At 29.5% G+C, this 19,762-nt stretch overlaps 3 protein-coding genes across 6 annotated transcripts; 2 read left to right on the top strand and 1 right to left on the bottom strand.

The window, feature by feature from the left end:
* The first annotated feature begins 4,343 nt into the window (after positions 1 to 4,343).
* Positions 4,344 to 8,905, top strand: LOC122282464. The gene is made up of 3 exons (XM_043094414.1): positions 4,344 to 4,542; positions 4,971 to 5,885; positions 5,976 to 8,905. The coding sequence occupies exons 1-3, from the start codon at positions 4,344 to 4,346 to the stop codon at positions 8,903 to 8,905; spliced, it is 4,044 nt and encodes a 1,347-aa protein (XP_042950348.1).
* Positions 8,906 to 9,527: 622 nt separating this feature from the next.
* LOC122282465 (replication protein A 70 kDa DNA-binding subunit D-like) lies at positions 9,528 to 11,609 on the top strand. Its single transcript, XM_043094415.1, has 7 exons — positions 9,528 to 9,674; positions 9,863 to 10,133; positions 10,202 to 10,298; positions 10,377 to 10,501; positions 10,584 to 10,662; positions 11,231 to 11,351; positions 11,451 to 11,609. Exons 1-7 carry the CDS (start codon positions 9,528 to 9,530, stop codon positions 11,607 to 11,609), a joined length of 999 nt encoding a protein of 332 aa, XP_042950349.1.
* Positions 11,610 to 15,126: 3,517 nt separating this feature from the next.
* On the bottom strand, positions 15,127 to 18,441 carry LOC122282860 (PGR5-like protein 1A, chloroplastic). 4 transcript variants are annotated; one of them, XR_006230479.1, is made up of 11 exons: positions 18,058 to 18,441; positions 17,828 to 17,943; positions 17,546 to 17,642; positions 17,325 to 17,425; positions 16,930 to 16,986; positions 16,569 to 16,645; positions 16,278 to 16,329; positions 15,937 to 16,047; positions 15,753 to 15,850; positions 15,473 to 15,595; positions 15,127 to 15,395 (listed from the first exon to the last, which is right to left on the bottom strand). XR_006230479.1 is itself a non-coding variant. In XM_043094917.1 (11 exons), the coding sequence occupies exons 1-10, from the start codon at positions 18,257 to 18,259 to the stop codon at positions 15,526 to 15,528; spliced, it is 981 nt and encodes a 326-aa protein (XP_042950851.1). In that variant the 5' UTR covers positions 18,260 to 18,441; the 3' UTR covers positions 15,127 to 15,395; positions 15,494 to 15,525. The 4 variants fall into 4 exon arrangements, 3 of the variants coding, with proteins under 3 accessions (XP_042950851.1, XP_042950852.1, XP_042950850.1); XM_043094917.1 differs by having other exon boundaries at positions 15,494 to 15,595; XM_043094918.1 differs by having other exon boundaries at positions 15,483 to 15,595.
* Between the last annotated feature and the right edge of the window lie 1,321 nt (positions 18,442 to 19,762).

Consider the following 19,762-nt stretch of genomic DNA (forward strand, 5'->3'; position numbering starts at 1 on the left):
ATACGTAAAATTTTCCAAAAAGAAATTTGGATAATGTCTTCTTTTGGTAAATTAAAGAAAATTTTATGGAAAATCTAATTTAAATACTTTTATAATATTACTTTTCTGTTATTCTCTCAAATTTGTCTATTTTTTTTTTTATCAGATTCTGATTTTTTTCTTCATCATTTCGACCACCTATATATTAATATAAGATTGATTTCATATTTACTTTCTTCATTTTGTACATTTTGCTATTAAGTAAAATTGTTTTCCCTTATTCTTTTGACTTTTTAAAAGAATAGTTATAAAACTAAATATGAACTAAATTTATAAAACTAAATTTACTTGTAAAATGGGTGACTAAATTTATTCATGCTTTCCTTTTTCAATTGTAGTGCTATTTTTGCCTTTTTTATTTTTTACTTTTTATTTATTTTAACACAGATATAGTCAATTATTAGAGTAGTCATTTTTATTAATATTCAAAAAATCTTTGAAACATAAATAAACCTAATCTAAAACTCTTACACATAATAAAACAATGATATTGAGTAATATAAAGAAAAAAAAATTGTAGATGTAGCTAAAAATACAAATATAATTTAATATACATATAAAATTGAATAATAAATAAGAACATAACATTTCATTTATATATATGTCAATAATCCGTAAAAATAGTCAATATGGTTAATTTATATAAAATAGAGTTTGAATATTGGTTCTTTTGGATTAATTTTCAACTTTATGATTGATGTACAAATAAACTCAAAATAAAAGAACAAGAATAGAAAACTACAAGGATGTTTAAATTTATAAAACTAAATTTACTTGCAGAATGGGTAACTAAATCTTTTCATGCTTTTCATTTCTAATTGTAGTGCTATTTTTGTCTTCTTTATGTTTTACTTTTTATTTGTTTCAACAAAGATGTAATCAATTATTAAAGTAGTCATTTATTTCAATATTTAAAAAATCTTTGAAACATGAATAAACCCAATCTAAAAGTCTTACATATAATAAAACAATGATATTAAGTAATATAAAGAAAAAAAATTGTAGATGTAGCTAAAAATACAAATATAATTTAATATACATATAAAATTGAATAATAAATAAGAACATAACATTTCATTTTTATATATGCCAATAATCAATAAAAATAGTCAATATGGTCAATTTATATAAATATTAACATTGATTAGCTTAAATATGGTCAATTGTATTGAGTAATATAAAATAGAGTAAAAAATTTACATGTAACTTAAGAAAAATAGATTTTAAAATATATAAAAAATTCATACCAGCAAATGACAAGTTATCATTTTATTTTTGTACACAAAAAAATAAAAAATAAGAACAAAACAAATTAAAATATACATATTTATTAAAAATACACATCAACAACCAACAAAATTATTTAGGAAAAAAAAATAAATTGCTGTAAAAAAATAAAATAAAACAAAATTGATTCAAGTTAGGAATAAATTGTTCAAATTTTTAAAGATATGTTATATTTTGTTAAAAAACAAATTCAAAGAAAGAAAAAATATATAAATACATAACAATAAAAATAATGACTAAATTTGTTTATATTATTTAAAAATATAATAATAGAAAAAAATATATGCTTTAATTTTTTAAAAATTAATATTCTTCTTTCAACTAATAACGTCTTCTTCTTTTCTTAGTTTTAATTTCTTGTATTTTTTGTTGTTAAAAATAGTGGCTATTTTGTCATAAAAAGGATTAAAATTCATCTAATAATATATTATATCGGCAACAAATATAATATTGAAATTCTCATTTTATATAATATATATAATGTAATATACAAATATATAATATATAAATCTTATCTATATCTATATCTATCTATAGTGATAATATAAGCGCGAATCCGCGATGTACAGTGTTAGGAACAGTAGATCTTTTTTTCACCTTTTTTTTTTTTTTTCCGTCCAATGTTTTTTTTCCATTTTACCCTTTACTTTATTTGGCAATTACGGCAGTTTACGTTTTAGTTTTACTTTGATGTATCTAAAGTTATTAAATTACTTTGTTTTGGTGATTTCATTTGTATAAATAAATTTTACATCTTTAAACAAATATATTCTTATTAAAAAAATTCTAATATATTATTTGTTGTCAAAAATAGGAGCTATCTTGTCAACAAGACGATCAAAATTCAGATCGCATTATAATCCTTTGGTAAGAAATTTGTAAGTGTTCATTTGTTTTATGAATATTAAATATTTATTTTTTGTCAAATTACATATTTAATTGTACATATTTCTTCAAAATAAAAAAAAAATAAAAAAAATCTAATGTACTATTTGTTGTCAAAAATAAGGGCTTTCTTGTCAATAAAAAAATCAAAATTCAAATCACATTACTCTTAAATATTTTTTATTTTACCTTTTGCTAAAATATTGCAAAAATCTATTTATTATATTTTGAATTTTATTTTTTAATAAACAAATGCTATGAAATTTTTAAAAATATAACAAATTTATTACGTATTGGTATATCTTTCTTTTATGTAAAATCATTGTATATACAAAAATTAAATATGTATATACCATATTTAGACATTAAAAATTCTATAGTGATTTTAAAAATAATACCATATTTAGACATTGATTTCTATATAAATTTGAATTTATCAAACTATAAAATTTATAGCTATAAATTAAAAAAAAAAAATTTAGGATCAATTCTGTAACTGTAAATATTTGCAAAATAAAACATTATAATTTTATATTATTTCTGATTTAAACTGTTTAGATTTTATTTTTATTAAATTTAACTATTTAAAATAAATGTATGAATTAAAAAAATTAAATTAAATACAAACTTAATATATAATATAAATTTTTATCCCTTGTTTTATATAATTCATTAATTAAAATTTTCAAAATAAATTCTTAAAAAAACATTTGAATTTTATCAGTTGTATCCGTCATCAAAATTAATTGCAACAAATTAAAACTTTTTCATCTCTTTAAAAATTTTAAATAAAAATATTTGTTTTTGAAAATAGGTATTACATTTTCAAGTAAAAGATCTGAAGTTAACAAATATCGTGCTAGCTAAAGAAATTGTAAGTATTTTTTTTCCTTATATACTACAAATTCTTTACTTTATTCAATTCATGCTTAGAACTATATCTTTAGAAAAATATAAAAAATTTATTTACAAAAATTTATTATTTTGATTGTAACAATAAAATGTTAATTTTTTTGCTTAAAAAGTTTGATTAAATTTCAAATAAAATTTATCACATTTATTTTAGTGGTTTCATTTCTATAAATGAAATTTACATTACTTTAGATTTTTTAAAAAATATATTCTTATTAAATAAATTCTAATGTATTATTTATGTTAATTCTGATTTAAACTGTGTAGATTTTATTTTAAATAAATTTAACCATTTAAAATAAATGTATGAATTAAAAAAATTAAAATAAATACAAACTTAATATATAATATAAATTTTTATCACTTCTTTTATATAATTCATTAATTAAAAATTCCAAAAGAAACTCTTAAAAAAACATTTGAATGTTATTAACATTTTAAATTTGATATTATAATAACAAATGAGTATTCTTACTATTGCATATCAACTAAACATCAAGTTCTTACAATTTCGTTTATCAATTGTATTATTTTTGTGTTTACAAATAATTATTATGATATCTCTCATCAAAATTAATTGCAACAAATTAAAACATTTTCATCTCTTTAAAAATTTAAAAAAAAAATATTTCTTCTTAAAAATAACATACATTTTTCTTTTTTAAAAATAGGGATTACATTTTCAAGTAAAAGATCTGAAGTCAACAAATATCCTGCTAGCTAAAGAAATTGTAAGTATTTTTTTCCCTTATATATTACAAATTATTTCATTTGTTCAATCCATACTTAAAACTATATCTTTATTTAGCAAGTAATGTTTTATTCAATAAAGTATATAATATAAATAAATATATTTATTATACTTTCTTTTCTGTTCCAATCAATAAACTTTTTGAGAAAATTAAATTGCATCGTTGTTTAAATATTTTACATTAGATTGTAATTATTGCTTTATGTACTTTTTATTTTATGTCAATTTAAAATTTTGAACTTATAATTTACTTTATTAACATATTGAATGATAAAATTTTATTATTTAATTCCAAAATCTTTACTTCAGGAAATAATTAAATAAAATTCGGCTTCAAAAACAATCAACAAAAAAAATGTCGTCTAAAGATCTTCTACAAAACAAAAAAGATCAATTGCAACAAAGAACAACAAAAAGACATGCTCAGAAACAAGTTTCAAAAAGAAGTATGATTGATTTTCAAGATTCAATGTCATCTGATATTGATCAAATGATTACATCAATCGATGATACATCAGATGATCATCTCCAACCTATTAGCAATATTGAACACTCTAATATTCAACAATGTCATGGAAAGAGGTCCAGAATTTCTCGCCGTAATTTTAACATTCTTGGAATGACCTCCTCAGAAGAGCATAGCATATGTCCAGATGTTCATATCCTTGGTAAACATTCAGAAGAATCTACACAATTAAATATTTCATACAGTTATTCTACTGGCTCAAGTTCTTTTGTAAATTTGTCGAGAGGAAAATCAACAAATACACCAACAGAGACAAGTCAACTTTCTGAACAACTTATAGTCCATCAGGTTTAGTAACTTTTATTTTTTCCCATCATATATTTTATTTATTTACTCTCTTTCAATAATTATTTTTTGTGTAAAATAGGCTCTTCCTGTTGATCAATCACAATCAAGTCCTCAAAAAAATCTGCGAACACATACTTTGGGTAAGAACTAAAAATAAAATCAATTATTTAATAACATTATATTTTATTCTTATTTATATTTAAAATATTGATTCAAAAAAATTATTTAATTATTTCTAATGAAATTTCTTATATTTGTTTTTCCTTTACCCCAACTCAATAGGTACATTACGTCGTCATAATGTTGTACATAGACAAATATTACAAAATGTTCCAGTTGAAGCAAATTATTTACCAAATGTGCCACATTGTAAGCATTGCAAAGCAAAAAGATTCTTTCATGAAACAAACAGTTTCTGCTGTGCTGACGGATCAATCTCTTTGGTTACAAATGATGTTCCAGATCAACTCTATAATTTGTTTGTTTCAAATACTGCTGAATCTACACAATTTCGAACATATGTTCGAACGTACAACAACAAATTTGCTTTCACATCTTTTGGAGTTAAATTTGACAGAAATTTATGTCGAAGAAACAGAGGAATATATACATTTCGAGCTCAAGGTCAAATTTATCACTATCTCCCTGATTTGATTCCTTCAGATGGTCAACCTTCTAATTTGCAGCTATATTTCTATGACATTGAACATGAATTTGAGAATCGCATTGTTGACTCAATCAGAATGGATCCTTCTATTATTGCCCAACTTATGGATCTCCTTCGTGTAAATCCATATGCAACATTTTTTCGATCTATTGGTGATTTACCAAATTTGGAATATCAAAAAATCTGTATAAAATCAGATCCTGGTTTAGATCAACGGGTGTTTAATGCCCCAACATCATCAGAAGTTGCAGCTATTTGGGTTGAAAATGATGATTCAGAACATTTAACACCTCGTGATATTTTCGTATTTAACCATATTGGCGGGAGTCATTTAGTTCAATATTATTTTGGATGCTATGATCCGCTTCAATATCCTTTACTGTTTCCTCTCGGAGATATTGGATGGCACCAAGGCATACAAAGAATTAACAAAAGAACTGCATCTGTATCTACCAATAATTGCACAACTCAATTAATTGATCCTCATCAATCAACATCAGCAGAAGAATTACTCAGAAGAGAACAACAAGGTTAAATTTTCTATGCTATCTTTTTTATACAACTTATTATTAATATATTTGGTATGTATTTTTCTAAATAATTTTTTATTACTTTTGTAGTTTTAAAGAAAAAGAGAAAAGATCCCATTGTTTCTTGCCGTGAATATTACTGTTACAAGTTACAAATCAGAGAAAATCTGAAATCTATTCTTCTAATTTCTGGCCGACTTCTTCAACAATTTGTTGTTGACATGTATGTCAAGATAGAGACTTCAAGGTTAGATTATTTTCGTTGCAATCAACAACATATTCGATCTGAATTATATCAAGGCATTGTTGATAGCATTAATCTTGGAGAAACAAGCGCTTCAAGAATTGGCAAACGTATAATTTTGCCTTCATCTTTTATTGGAGGCCCAAGAGATATGCAAAAAAGATATTTAGAAGCAATGACTTTAGTTCAACGATATGGCAAACCAGATATTTTTTTGACAATGACATGCAATCCAAACTGGAAAGAGATCTCAACTCAATTGTTACCACATGAGGAAACCCAAAATCGACCTGACTTAATTGCTCGAATCTTTAGAGCAAAATTAGAGGATCTGAAGTATCAACTATTCAAACGAGAAATATTTGGAAAAATCTCAGCATATGTATATGTTATTGAACACCAAAAAAGAGGACTTCCACATGCCCATTTCCTAATTATATTGTGTCAAGATTGGAAATTATATGCACCAGAATCTTTTGATGAGATCGTATCTGCTGAATTACCTGACAAAGACAACAACTTACATCTCTATACAGCTGTTGTTAAGCATATGATGCATGGCCCGTGTGGAGTTCTAAATCCAACAAATGTATGCATGAAAAAAAATAGTTGTTGCAAAAATAATTACCCAAAACAGTTTGTCTCAAACACTGTTGTTGGAAATGATTGCTTCCCAATATATAAACGCTGCAACAATGGAAGAACAGCCAAAATCAGAGGACATGATTTAGATAATCGTTGGGTTGTTCCATATAACCCTTATTTACTTGCAATGTTTGACTGCCATATTAATGTTGAGATATGTTCTACAATAAAAGCTGTCAAGTATCTCTACAAATACATTTATAAAGGTCATGATCGTGTTGCCTTTAATCTGGTTTCTGAACAAAGCACTCAACAGATTGATGAAATTGAGCGATTTCAATCAGCTCGATGGATTGCTCCACCAGAGGCTGTATGGAGAATATTTGGGTTTATTATCAATGAGGTTCATCCAGCAGTCTATAGCTTACATTTACATCTTGAAAATCAACACCAGGTTACTTTCCGTGCACATGAAAACTTAACAAATGTGATGAACTCTGACTTTTCAGCAAAATCAATGCTAACTGAATTTTTCGCAACAAATCAAGTTGATCAGAATGCCAGAAAATTGTTGTATAAAGAATTTCCTGAATTTTATGTTTGGAGCCAACAATACAAGATGTGGACTATTCGGAAAAAACAAGTTGTGATAGGTCGAATTGTTACAGCAAATCCTTTTGAAGGAGAAAGGTATTATCTGCGGATGTTATTAAATCATATAAGAGGTCCTTTATCATTTGATCATCTCAAAACTGTAAATGGTATCTTGGCCCCCACATTTCGTGAAGCTGCAACTATGTATGGTTTATTACAGAGAGATGACAGTTTAGAAGAATGCTTATATGAAGCCTCTCTTTACCAAATGCCTTTCAGTTTAAGAAGACTATTTGCAACAATTTTGGTTTACTGTAATCCTACAAATCCAAGAGATCTTTGGGAGCGCTTTGAACAAGATATGTCTGCTGATTTTCAATTAGTTGAAAGTTCTTCATCAACTGTTAGAACTGAAACTTTATGCTCTATCTCCACAATATTTGAATCAATGGGTAGAAACATCAATTCGTTCCATCTCATCGACCAAAACATTGATTTTGATCAAGATGAGTTTTTGTTTAGAGAAATTGATGATGAATTAGCTGTTCCAATTCCAGAAGAAGATCTTCATGCATCAACACTGCTTAATTGCGAACAACAAAATGCTTATAATTCTATCTTACAAAAAGTTTTGTCAAATGAAGCTGCCATATTCTTTATTGATGGTCCTGGTGGAACAGGAAAAACATTTTTATACAAAGCACTCATTGCTACAATAAGAACAAAGCAATTAATTGCTCTTGCAACTGCTTCATCTGGTGTAGCTGCATCAATCTTACCTGGAGGTCGAACTGCACATTCACGATTCAAAATTCCACTAGATACCAACAAAAATCTCACATGTAGTGTCAGCAAACAAAGTGGACTTGCAAGATTACTACAAAAAGTAAAGTTGATCATATGGGATGAAGCTCCTATGTCAAGAAAAGAATCTATAGAAGCATTGGATAAAATGCTAAAGGACATTAATGATTCAGAATTATCTTTTGGTGGAAAAGTTATTGTATTTGGTGGAGATTTTCGTCAGATTCTACCTGTGGTCCCAAAAGGAACAAGACAACAACAGATTGATGCTAGCTTAGTTTCTTCCTACCTATGGCCAAAATTGACAAAAATTCGTTTGACTGAAAATATGCGTGCAAGATTAGATCCAGAGTTTTCAAAATACATATTAGATTTAGGGAATAGGTTACCACCAACCACAATTAATGAACACGTCAGAATTCCTGCAGTCATGTTAATTCCATATGAAAATGATGCTGCTTCTTTGGATCATTTGGTGGATACTGTTTTTCATAATATTTCTGATTATTCAGCAAATATTTCAAGCATGATGAATCGAGCTATATTGACACCAAAAAATAGTTATGTTGATGAAATAAACACTTTATTGATTCAAAGATTTCCTGGAGAGTTAAAACAATATTACAGTTTTGATGAAACAATCGACGCATCTGAACAAGCAGTCATGGAAGATTTCTTACACACTTTAACACCGAATGGACTTCCTCCACATGAATTATTGTTGAAACAAAATTGTCCAATCATGTTATTGAGAAACATCAATCCTTCAGAAGGACTATGCAATGGAACATGACTAATCTGTCGTAATTTTGATCGTAACGTTATTCATGCAGAAATTGCAGTTGGTCATCATAGTGGCAAAAAGGTTTTTATTCTAAGAATTCCATTTTTACCAAATCCTGATGAAAACAGTGGTTTCCCATTCAAACGAACTCAATTCCCTGTTAAACTAAGTTTTGCAATGAGTATAAACAAGTCACAAGGACAGACATTAGATTTTGTTGGGATATACTTGCCACATCCAGTTTTCTCACATGGACAATTATATGTAGCTTTATCAAGAGCTAAGACTATTTCTGCAATCAAGATTTTGATACGACCAATCTCAACTGATGAACCAGAAAAAAACTGCACAAAAAATATTGTCTACACAGACTTATTAACATTGGCCTCCTCTGATTGATGTTACACAGGTAACAAATTTTATTTTTTTATATTTAATTTTAACTGCTATAAATAAATTAGAAATTTCCTACAATTTTTTTTTTTATATTTTCAATATTCTATTAATTTATTCTTGTTAACTAATTAATACATATAAGTTTTCTATTAGTTTTTATTTTACAGTTTAATTAATTCCATTTCTTTCCTTATATATATTGACTTCATTTCTTTTTGTCTTATCAGTTTTCAAAATGCGGATCACTTATACATCAATTAAAGATATTACTCCAAAGACAAGGGATTGGAAAATCAAAATGCTCGTGGTTGAAAAATCCCCCAAACGAATTGGGCAACACTCATCAGTAAAATACCAAAATCTAATGTTGGTAGATGAACAGGTACAATATTTTTTTCTTTACTTACAATTTATTCTACAAATATACCTATATATATATATACTTTATATAACATATCTTACACATTCTATGTAATTACATTTACTTGTAAAATTTTTTTACTTTTTTTTAAAAACAAATTCCTTACTTATTATAAAAACTAACAACCTATACTTTCTTATATAATATAGGGAAATCGTCTGCAAGCAACAATATTTGGAAATGATATTAATTCAAGAGAAGACTCTCTACAGATGTTTCGATCCTATTATATTATAAACGCATATGTCAAGCTACTGGATCCTAAATATCAAACTGAGTCGCATCAATACCAATGGATTATAAATGCAAAAACAATCATCGAAGAGATACCAGAAAATGAACAACAAGTAAAAATACCAAAGTACAACCTCATTCCCATTAACGAGTTGGATGCTTATAAGGATTCAATTGCAGAAATAGGTAAATTATTATCATTTTTTAATTCTTTTTTTTCCTAAACAACTAATAATTTCAATATTTTTAATCAGATCTCTTAGCAGTTGCTCTTCACATCAAACCTCCAAAAGAAATAACATTAACAAATGGACCAGCTACTCTTCAAGAGATCTATGTTATAGATCAAAGGTAAATTTTTTCCCCCTTTTTAATTTTTTAAAATTATTTTATAAATTCTTTTTAATTTTCTCCTTTCATATCACGTAGCTTCAATCCTATCTCGTTGACTATGTGGGGTCGTTTTGTTCAAGATGAATGCAAAAAAATTTCTGAAATAATCGAAACAAAACCAATTCTACTTGCAACAAAGCTCAAAGTTCGTTCTTACAATGGTAATTCTAATAGTTCAAGTTCTTAATTCTTATTTTAAATCTTATATTTTTTAATTAATAATTATTTATATTAATGAAACAGGACTATCTCTTTCATCTCGACCAGCAAGTGCATTTACAATCAATCCTCTTATCCCTGAAGCAAAACCACTGCAAAGATGGTAATTCATATTAATTACACTATTTTTTATTAACACATCTATTAAAAATGTTCCAATTATAATTTATTTTTTTCTTTTTTTAAGGATTGCAATCAATGATTCAAGACTTGAAGTCATAATTGCAAAATCGTTAAAATACCCATCTACATCTTTATCGTCAGTTGGTATTCGACAAATAACAAAAAATTGTGATGTTGCTGCATTACTAAAAAGTTTGCAACCAATGGAGGTAAATTATTTTTCTTAACATCATATTTATATTTATATTCCTTCTCATTAAATAAAATATTGTTCTTAATATAATATAGAAAGCAAAATTCTGGATCAAGGCAAAGATAAATATCATAAATTTGCGCCAAATCTTCTTCTATATGTCATGCATCAATTGTAACAAAGGAACTGGGCATGACCATAATGAAAGTTTTCTCTGTTATCACTGCAAACATCAAAGTGTTGCTGAACCACGGTACACATTTTTTTAACTTCAATAATTAACAAATCATTTCAAAATTATTCACATATTAATTTTACCAATACTAACAAAAAATAATACTTTTATTATTTACAGTTGTCGAGCATATGTTGAAGTTGACGACGGGACAGGAAAATTAGCAGCTGTTATGTTTGGTGAACTTGCAGAAAAAGCATTGGGTCATTCAGCCATTGATTTCATGAATCAAACTGGAGAGGTAACTTTATTCTTTTTAACAAAAATTTCAAATAAAATTATATATAAATTATTTTTACATTTATTAATTATCTAATCTCACTAAATATTTACTACACAGGAACATTTACCATTTATACAAAAAATGGCATCAGAAGCTTCAGAAAATCAGTGGATGATTCAACTTGCTGTAGACCCAGAAATATTCAACCAACAAAAACACAAAAACTTCAATGTTATCTCCATCGATCCTGTCCAATATGGACCTGAGCTTGAATGACAACTAGACAAAAAAACAAATCCATAACTCATTTTGTTGTTTATATCTGTATACTGTAATATTTTTGCTGACAAATTTTTGTAACTTAACTAAACAGGTTAACAATACAACGAAGCAAACGTGCATCGCACGTTAGTCCTCAACTAGTTCTTTAATATATAACTATAATATGTAGTACTAGTATATATTAATATATTATAAGAGTTATAGTATAAATATAATATATAAATTATAATATACTAAATCACCATAACAATATAACTAATACTAATATATAGTTATACTAATATTATTAGTCTATTATATAGTCTAAGACTCAATTCTAATATAAGCTATATGGTTATAACTAATACTAATATTTATATCAATACTAATAATGTAGAATATAATTATACTAACTAACTGATTCAATATAACTAATATTACTAATATAATATAGCCAAATTGAATTACTAATAGTCTAATACTAATACAATTAAATAGTTATACTAATCATAAATTCATAATAACTAAATCATTATAAGTCTATAACTATATATATTTAGTATCAATGTATTACTATATTCTTTAATATATAACTATTAACTATAATATATGGTACTAGTATAACCGATCAAAAAAATATATATAGTATTAGTATATATATTAATGTATTAACATATTATAAAAGTTATGGTATAAATTATAATATATCATATATTTGTAAATTTATAATAGTATTAGCATAGTTAGCTTAATATGTAATATGTTAGTATTAAATCACTATAACTACATAGAGTATTAGTAATAAGAGTATTACTATTATTTAATATAGTATTACATATAGTATTACTATCATTACATATAGTTATTAGTTATAGTATTAGTACTAGTATAGTTATTAGTACTAATAGACTAATAGTATTAGCGTATTACTAATATATATATATAATAGTATACTATATGTATATATATTAAATATATCACAATATAATTATATAATTATTAAACAAAATGTCATTGGATAAAAAAAAAAATCAACAGTGGACCGAATGGATCGAATGGGACCGGACCGGTCCTGAGGGAGTTCGGTTCGGTCCAGGGTGGGAAAACCCTGGACCGAATAGGTCCGGTCTGGTCCACAAAATCTCCTCTAACTGGACCGGACCTGACCGAATTCACCCCTACTACCAGCTTTCACCCACAGTCAGATGGGCAAACTGAGAGGGTGAATGCCTTGTTGGAGTTATACTTGAGGCACTTTGTAAGTGCCAACTAATCTGATTGGGCTAAGTTATTGGATGTAGCTCAATTCTCCTATAATTTACAAATGAGTGAATCTACAAACAAAAACCCATTTGAGATTGTAATAGGGCAACAACCACTCACTCCCCAGTCATTGAAGACAAGCTATGTGGGGAATTATCCAATAGCTTTCAAGGTTGTTAAATCTTGGAACGAACAATTGGATGTGACCTGCTCTTACTTAAACAAAGCGACCAAGAAGATGAAAAAGTGGGCTAATTAGAAAAGGAGACACGCGGAATATCGTATTGGCGACTTAGTGTTAGTAAAGATCTTGTCAAGCCAACACAAGTTTACAAGAAAACTACACAAGGGGCTTGTACGACGTTATGAGGGATCATTCCCAATCATCAAGAAAATAGGGAAGGTCTCTTACAAGCTAGACTTACCCTCCAAATTCAAGTTTCATCCGGTCTTTTATGTAAGCTGCTTGAAGCCTTATCATGGTGATGAGGAAGAGCCAACATGAGGAGAGTCTAAGCGCGCATCGCTGGGCATAACTACCACTTTTGACAAAGAAGTAGAGGAAATCTTGGCAAATCGTGTGATTAGATAGAAGAGTCATAAACCACGCCAAGAATATTTGATCAAGTGGAAGGGATTGCCTTCAAGTGAGACAACTTGGAAACCAAATGAGTCATTGTAGCAGTTTGAAGATCACATCCGAAGGTTCCATGAAGACACCGTGTCGAGGACATCGCGAAACTAGGTGGGGGAGAATGTTACCACCCAGATTTTTCTAAAGAATTCTATAACATTCTAGAGTCTCCTAATCCTTTGTAGATTACTCTTGAATCTTGTAGAATATTGTAGAATTGTATGGAGTACTCTAGAATAGTGTAGAACCTCTTAGGGAGAACCTTATAGATAATTCTAGAATAATGGTTTAGAATATTCTTTACCCTTAGATTGGTGACAAGTGTCACAATTCTAACTATTATTTGTACCAAAAGGTCTCTATAAATCGAGGGAGTCCTCATTTATGTAAGGCACCAAGCAATAAGAGCAAACAAGTTCTCTAGAGCTTCTCTCTCTACTTTCTCACTCTAGATTTGTTCTCCTTTGTCTTGAGTCATTTAAAAGGTTTACTTAAAAACTTTGTGAGGACAAAACCTCCTAAGGCTGCACGAGACGTGTGAAGAAATTTTAAGTCTGTGACACATAGCCATAGCCATATCAGTATAATAGATATTACGTTCAATATGGTTGAGTTGAATTGTTTTAATTTTGAATTTATAGATTGGAGATTACTTGGATGTGGCAATCTTGTAGAGAGTGACTCGGGTTTTTCTAAGGTGGCATCTTTGCCAGACGAACCTGAGAGGAGTTGTTAGGCATTAGGTTTATTTATCCCCACTGTGTGAGAACACGTGTTCAAACCTTTAAATGCTTGAAGTTGAGTTTTGCTACGTACAAGCATAGTCATACATTAATCTATGTACTAATACTGATTTATTCATACTTAAATTTTAAATCAACACTGTTTTCAATAAAATCTACTTTTTGACCAATCACATGATATTAGTGCACAGATTAGCGCACAATTGTACTTGCAATTATATTTTTTCCTTTAAGTTTAAACAACAGAAAATGCTTAAACTCCATAATGTTGAAATTTAGTCAAAGAGTTTTACTACATACAAACATAGTCGCGCACTAATCTGTGTACTAACACTGATTTATTTATACTTAAAATTTAAATCAACACTATTTTCAATAAAATCTACTTTTTAACCAATTACATCATATTAATACACAAATTAATATATAATTATGCTTACAACTATACTTTTTCTTAGTCAAATATGCTGTCTTATTTCCGAAACCATTGTGTTCATTATTGTGTACGCCTGATTCTAATTATTGATTTGGGCCCCGATTACAGCTTCCTGGAACATATTTGTGAAGAACAGCTTTTTGCTTGGCAAAAGAGAGAAGAAAGAAGGAGAGGCAGGTAGCTTTCCTACCTAATGGATTACCCCTTAGAAATTGACATTTTAAAACTTAGAAGTGTCTGAATCATGATATTCTGTGATCGACGCATGATATTCTATTATCGGCACAAGAAAAATTTTAAACATAAATCCACACACCACAAACTATATATTTTTTTTCTTTTACCAAATGCTTGGTAAATAAATAATAAGTAGAAAAATTCAATTAATTTAAGAAGATTAAACCCATTTTTAAAAAAAAAAAAAAAAATGTGGTGTGTGATGTGTGGACTTATGTGTAGCAAAGCTCTTTTATTATTATTATTATTATAGAGGATGTTCCTTTAAAATTACGCAAATCCTCTTCTACTGATTTATAAGACTACATCACAAGCATGTATACTCTACAAATGCAATTATAAGCACCCAATTAACAGCTCATTTTTTTTTTTTTTTTTTTTTTTTGCTCTACACAAAGATGACCATGGGTATATACATCATAACGTGAAACCCTTCATCTCCAAACTTCATAGTCAGTAACTATCGGATCCAATAAACTTGATTGATCCTGCAGGGAGTGTCTTTCGACTTGTCATAATTGCATGCACAACGAAGAAAATAAATAAAAAGGGAAGAAGAATCTACTCTATAATACATGCGTAACACCTTTGACAGGGTGCGTGCGTGCGTGCTTCCAATCAAGCATTAGTTCCTTCTGGCAACGTAATCAAGCGTGTCTTTGAGTCATATACCAATGGAGTTTCACAACTGAGGCAAAATTGAACTTGTAACAGTCAAAAAGCATGGGATATAAACCTGCCTACAATAAATGCTATCTAAAAAACCGGAGCAATGTGTACATGCATACATACAGGCATGCACTATATCAGTTAGGTCATGAGTCAATAAAGATGTATGTACTTACTTGGAGCATTTGAGAGTGTTGGTAGTACCGCCACTAGAAATTGATAGTATGGTGCCAAAGAAGGAACCATTCTCAGTACCACAATTTGGACACGGACCCTATAGCAGAGTACTGCATCAGTTGCAATATGTACCCAACACTCTGATTTTTCAAACTCGGGAAGAGATTTCAACGAATATTCTACCTTTAAGATCAAGAAATCTTTCACAATCACATTTGTGAGTGAGAGAGCAAGCCAAACTATGAGGGGCACAGCAGCAAACCACGTGAATATGAAACTGAATGGCTCGGGGAGCTGAAATTCAACATTCACAAAAGCGCATATGTTGAAAAAGTCATATTTTTTACTGGAGAAGGTATATGAATTTTCAAAGTTGGCTAGAAGATCTGATCACTCTTTTATATCTCTTTCAGATTTCTGATATTTTCAGTCTCTGTTACCTAATCACTAGGATGACAAATCGTGTCCATTGACCTTAAAGATTCATCAAAACAAACAGGAAGAAGACAACCTCAACTACCTACCTCAAGTAGATATGTAATCTCAAACCCAGTAAGGTCGTCAAGGAAGAAAAACCTGTCAGGAGACACAGCAGAAATATAATAATCATCCTACATATATAAGACAAGTTCGCTATCAAGTAGAACGTTTATGCATCTTATCTAAGTTACGTGATCACTTTATGTTCTTGTTCTTTTTTCTTTTGGTCCATGTTATCGTTTTCCCAAAGGCGGTCCAAGTCAATAGAGCAGAAGATGGTTATCATCATAAAGATTTTAAAACCTAAATTATTAGAAGAAAAGCATGCTACTTACAATCCTAATGCAACAACGGTGGCGGGAACATTTAACAGAAGCATCTTCAAATAGTCAACGGACAGGTCACTGTAAACCTATGGGAAGAAATTCAGTCAGTCCAAATTAAGCCAAGATCTGCTGTGCGTATTTTGCAACACAAAACAATCAAAGTAAAATGAAGTATCTAATAGCTATGTTATCCGTGAGATTCTCGTACAGGGGAAAATACTGCAGTGATCAAGATTCTTGGAGAACCTAAAAATGCAAATCCCTACCTTCTTGACAGTCAAACGCACGTATGCACAAGTGCAAAACAAAAATGGGGAGCCGGGGACCTAGTAAGACGAGCTCATTCAGAAACATTTAGAGCAGCATGTACCTTTCTACTTCGGAGACTGCATCGTGGACCCTCAACAACAATATCACTCCCTTCAGTCTGAAAAACAATTATGGTTGTGATTATATATCATTAACACTACCAAATCAGGATTTTTCAAAAACTTAAACTACTTAGAAGTGTAGAGTTAGTCAAGAATCTTATTGCTGACACAAAAATCTATATGACATTATGATCAGTTTCTCTATGTTCGTTTATTAACATACTTTCTCATGCTGTGACCTCTAAAAATTAGAATACTCAAAACAGAATAATCCCAATTCGAGAACATTGATCCCTTCCTCAGAATTTTAGTTGCAACGATCATTTTACGTGATATGTATCTGCATTACTCATTGAAATGCACATATTTAACAATGGAACAAACAAGCACAAACCTTTAGCCGCAACTTTAATTGATCATACTCTTCATCGGTCAGAATTGGTTTCCCAGCAACGTAAGCCATTGAAGCTTCAAGAAATTTCTGTTCATCCGAACCTGAATGGTAAAATAAATCAAGAAAGTAATCAAAGGTTTAACATCATAGATTAAGTTATTGATTAGTTGGAAAACACATATATGTTGAGGCTCCATTTATAAAGCCCATTGCGTACGTACTTAGCATAACAACGCTGCTTCCTTCCCACATTAACTCTTCCTTGAGATTATCAAATTCCTCATTTGACATAATAGCTTTTCCCTCATAATAGAATGCCTGGAGATCAAGAAAACAGAAACAAGAGTGCATGCTTCAGGAATTACTAAAACAGAAGTGAAACCGGGGCGATTTTTTGTTTATGTAGAGGCATACTACTAGTGGTCTAATCATAAGTATTATGTTACGTATGAGGTAGCAAAATACTAGAGAAAAAAATAAATGAGTAGATTCTGTACGCATACTTGCAGAGCTTGAAGAAACTCCTGTTCAAGTTCGCCAAGTGACTTTTTCTCTTTTTTGTCTATGCTACAATATGGCAGGATTTTACTGTCGACAACGTCGCTGTCTTCAACCTGGTCTGGAAAATTAAAAGACGAAGAAAATCCGTGTGCTTACTAATCTAATACGTATCCAATGCCATCGACTTTTAACTCACTAATCCTATGGCTACTTGTAATTGATGAAACAATACCTTGTTTGTCGGCAGTGGCCTTGGTGTTAAGCAACAAAACCCGGCGCCGAAAACATGCGTGCCTTCCGTTGAAGTGAACCGACCGAACCCTTGTAGAAGAAGATAACGAAGGCAAAGATGAAGAAACAGGAATCAAGGGCCTTTTAAATGTGGCCGTGTGAAAACGAGGGGATGTTACAGTAATGGCTAACTTGTTAGCCATTGGAGGTCGAGCGTCGAAGTATGGGACTGAAGATCAGCTACAACGAGGATGGTGGGTATGGACAAGGGCGGTGTATGATCGGGTGGGAGGGTAGAAGTTTGATGCATTGGGATAGTTTGTATTCGCAGGGAAACAAAGACAGGACAGCTCAGAGATAAGGCAACGTAGGAATGTGTGGAAGGGAAATGGAGTTGCTCCTTCGTCACTCGGTTTCTGTAGTGTTTTGGTCGGACAATATCTGCCACGTCATTGTTTGGCGGTTCCTTCATTGGTAGATAATCTACTTCAGTACTTCTAGGATGTTACACGTGGGCGCTTGCTTTTCGAATGTGCTGGAAAGCCCACGCATCAGTTTCTTATTGCGTCCACAATCCACCTAGTCTATTGCTGTGTCCAATGAGCTTGTTCCTACTTCCAAAGTGGGACCCGCTATTTTTTAATAATTAAATTAAATTATGTTATGTAAGTGTGTGTAGTACATAATTTAGAATAATATTGTGTAGTACATAATTTAGAATAATATTACTTATTTTTTAATATGAATTTTACTTAAAATAAAAATGATGTTTACACTCTGAACGTACTCTTTTTTTAAAAAATGATAAATATAATTTTATCTTTTTTTATAATAAATTTCACTATTTTCTAAATGAAATATATAAAACTTATATATTCTAAAAATTGTATATATCATTACTCTTTTATTCTACTTTTAAAAGTATTTATTCGGAACTTGCCCTCTTAATTATGTACAAAATTATTTTTTATTTTATTTTTTTGCAATTTTCATAAGAGTGCGGCTAGAAATTACTGTTCCAGAATTGAATTTACCAGGGTTGTAGAGTTTCCTTGTTAAATATTTTTGTTTGATCAAATTGATTCATCATATAAATATTATTAATGTTCAGGGTCTCAAGATACACGTCTTCTAGGTACAATCGCGATGGGTAAACGTGGGGGAGTCAGCCGATATATTTAATATTAAAAAATAGAAACATATGGAATAAAAAAAAAATCAGAGACAAACAATACAGATCTTGAATTCATGTGGAACTCTTCTTCAGTTGGGATGGGGTCTTTGTCTTTGTGGTCTTCATCTTCAATGGTCTTCTCGAGCTTGTCTTCGTTTTCATTTTCTTCAAGTGGATGTGTTCATAAGGAGTTGGGTCTGTCATCTTTAAAGTGTTATTCTTCTTCAAATAGTCTTTAGGTGGTCTTTGAGAAGAATCTTTGAGAACCATCAAAGATCGGTGGAGAGGCTCAAAATATATTAAATATTTTTTTTAATATATCGTCTCAAAAATTCTTCATTCATTTCATTTTGAATGCACCAAATGAGGCAAGTAGGAATCATCTTCAACACATTCACTGTAACAGCCTGCTAGAAATTCAATTGTGGAATTTCTTTTGACTTTAAGAACCTCGTGAAAACTCCGTAAGTTTACACGAATCGACTAATCGCATAGGTTTTAGCCTGTCAACATAGTTAGTGTTATCACTCAC

Source organism: Carya illinoinensis, chromosome 11 (assembly GCF_018687715.1).
Source record: "Carya illinoinensis cultivar Pawnee chromosome 11, C.illinoinensisPawnee_v1, whole genome shotgun sequence".
Classification (NCBI taxonomy): Eukaryota; Viridiplantae; Streptophyta; class Magnoliopsida; order Fagales; family Juglandaceae; genus Carya; species Carya illinoinensis.

Coding starts and splice junctions, on each gene's coding strand:
- LOC122282464 (XM_043094414.1), top strand. CDS start 4,344: ATGTCATCTGATATTGATCAAATGATTACATCAATCGATGATACATCA. Junction 4,543..4,970: donor TCCAGATGTTCATATCCTTG/GTAAACATTCAG, acceptor CCAACTCAATAG/GTACATTACGTCGTCATAAT. Junction 5,886..5,975: donor ACTCAGAAGAGAACAACAAG/GTTAAATTTTCT, acceptor TTACTTTTGTAG/TTTTAAAGAAAAAGAGAAAA.
- LOC122282860 (XM_043094917.1), bottom strand. CDS start 18,259: ATGGCTAACAAGTTAGCCATTACTGTAACATCCCCTCGTTTTCACACG. Junction 17,643..17,827: donor AGTTTCTTCAAGCTCTGCAA/GTATGCGTACAG, acceptor CTTGATCTCCAG/GCATTCTATTATGAGGGAAA. Junction 15,596..15,752: donor AACACTCTCAAATGCTCCAA/GTAAGTACATAC, acceptor ATTTTGCCTCAG/TTGTGAAACTCCATTGGTAT.
- LOC122282465 (XM_043094415.1), top strand. CDS start 9,528: ATGCGGATCACTTATACATCAATTAAAGATATTACTCCAAAGACAAGG. Junction 10,134..10,201: donor GGATTCAATTGCAGAAATAG/GTAAATTATTAT, acceptor ATTTTTAATCAG/ATCTCTTAGCAGTTGCTCTT. Junction 10,299..10,376: donor ATCTATGTTATAGATCAAAG/GTAAATTTTTTC, acceptor CATATCACGTAG/CTTCAATCCTATCTCGTTGA.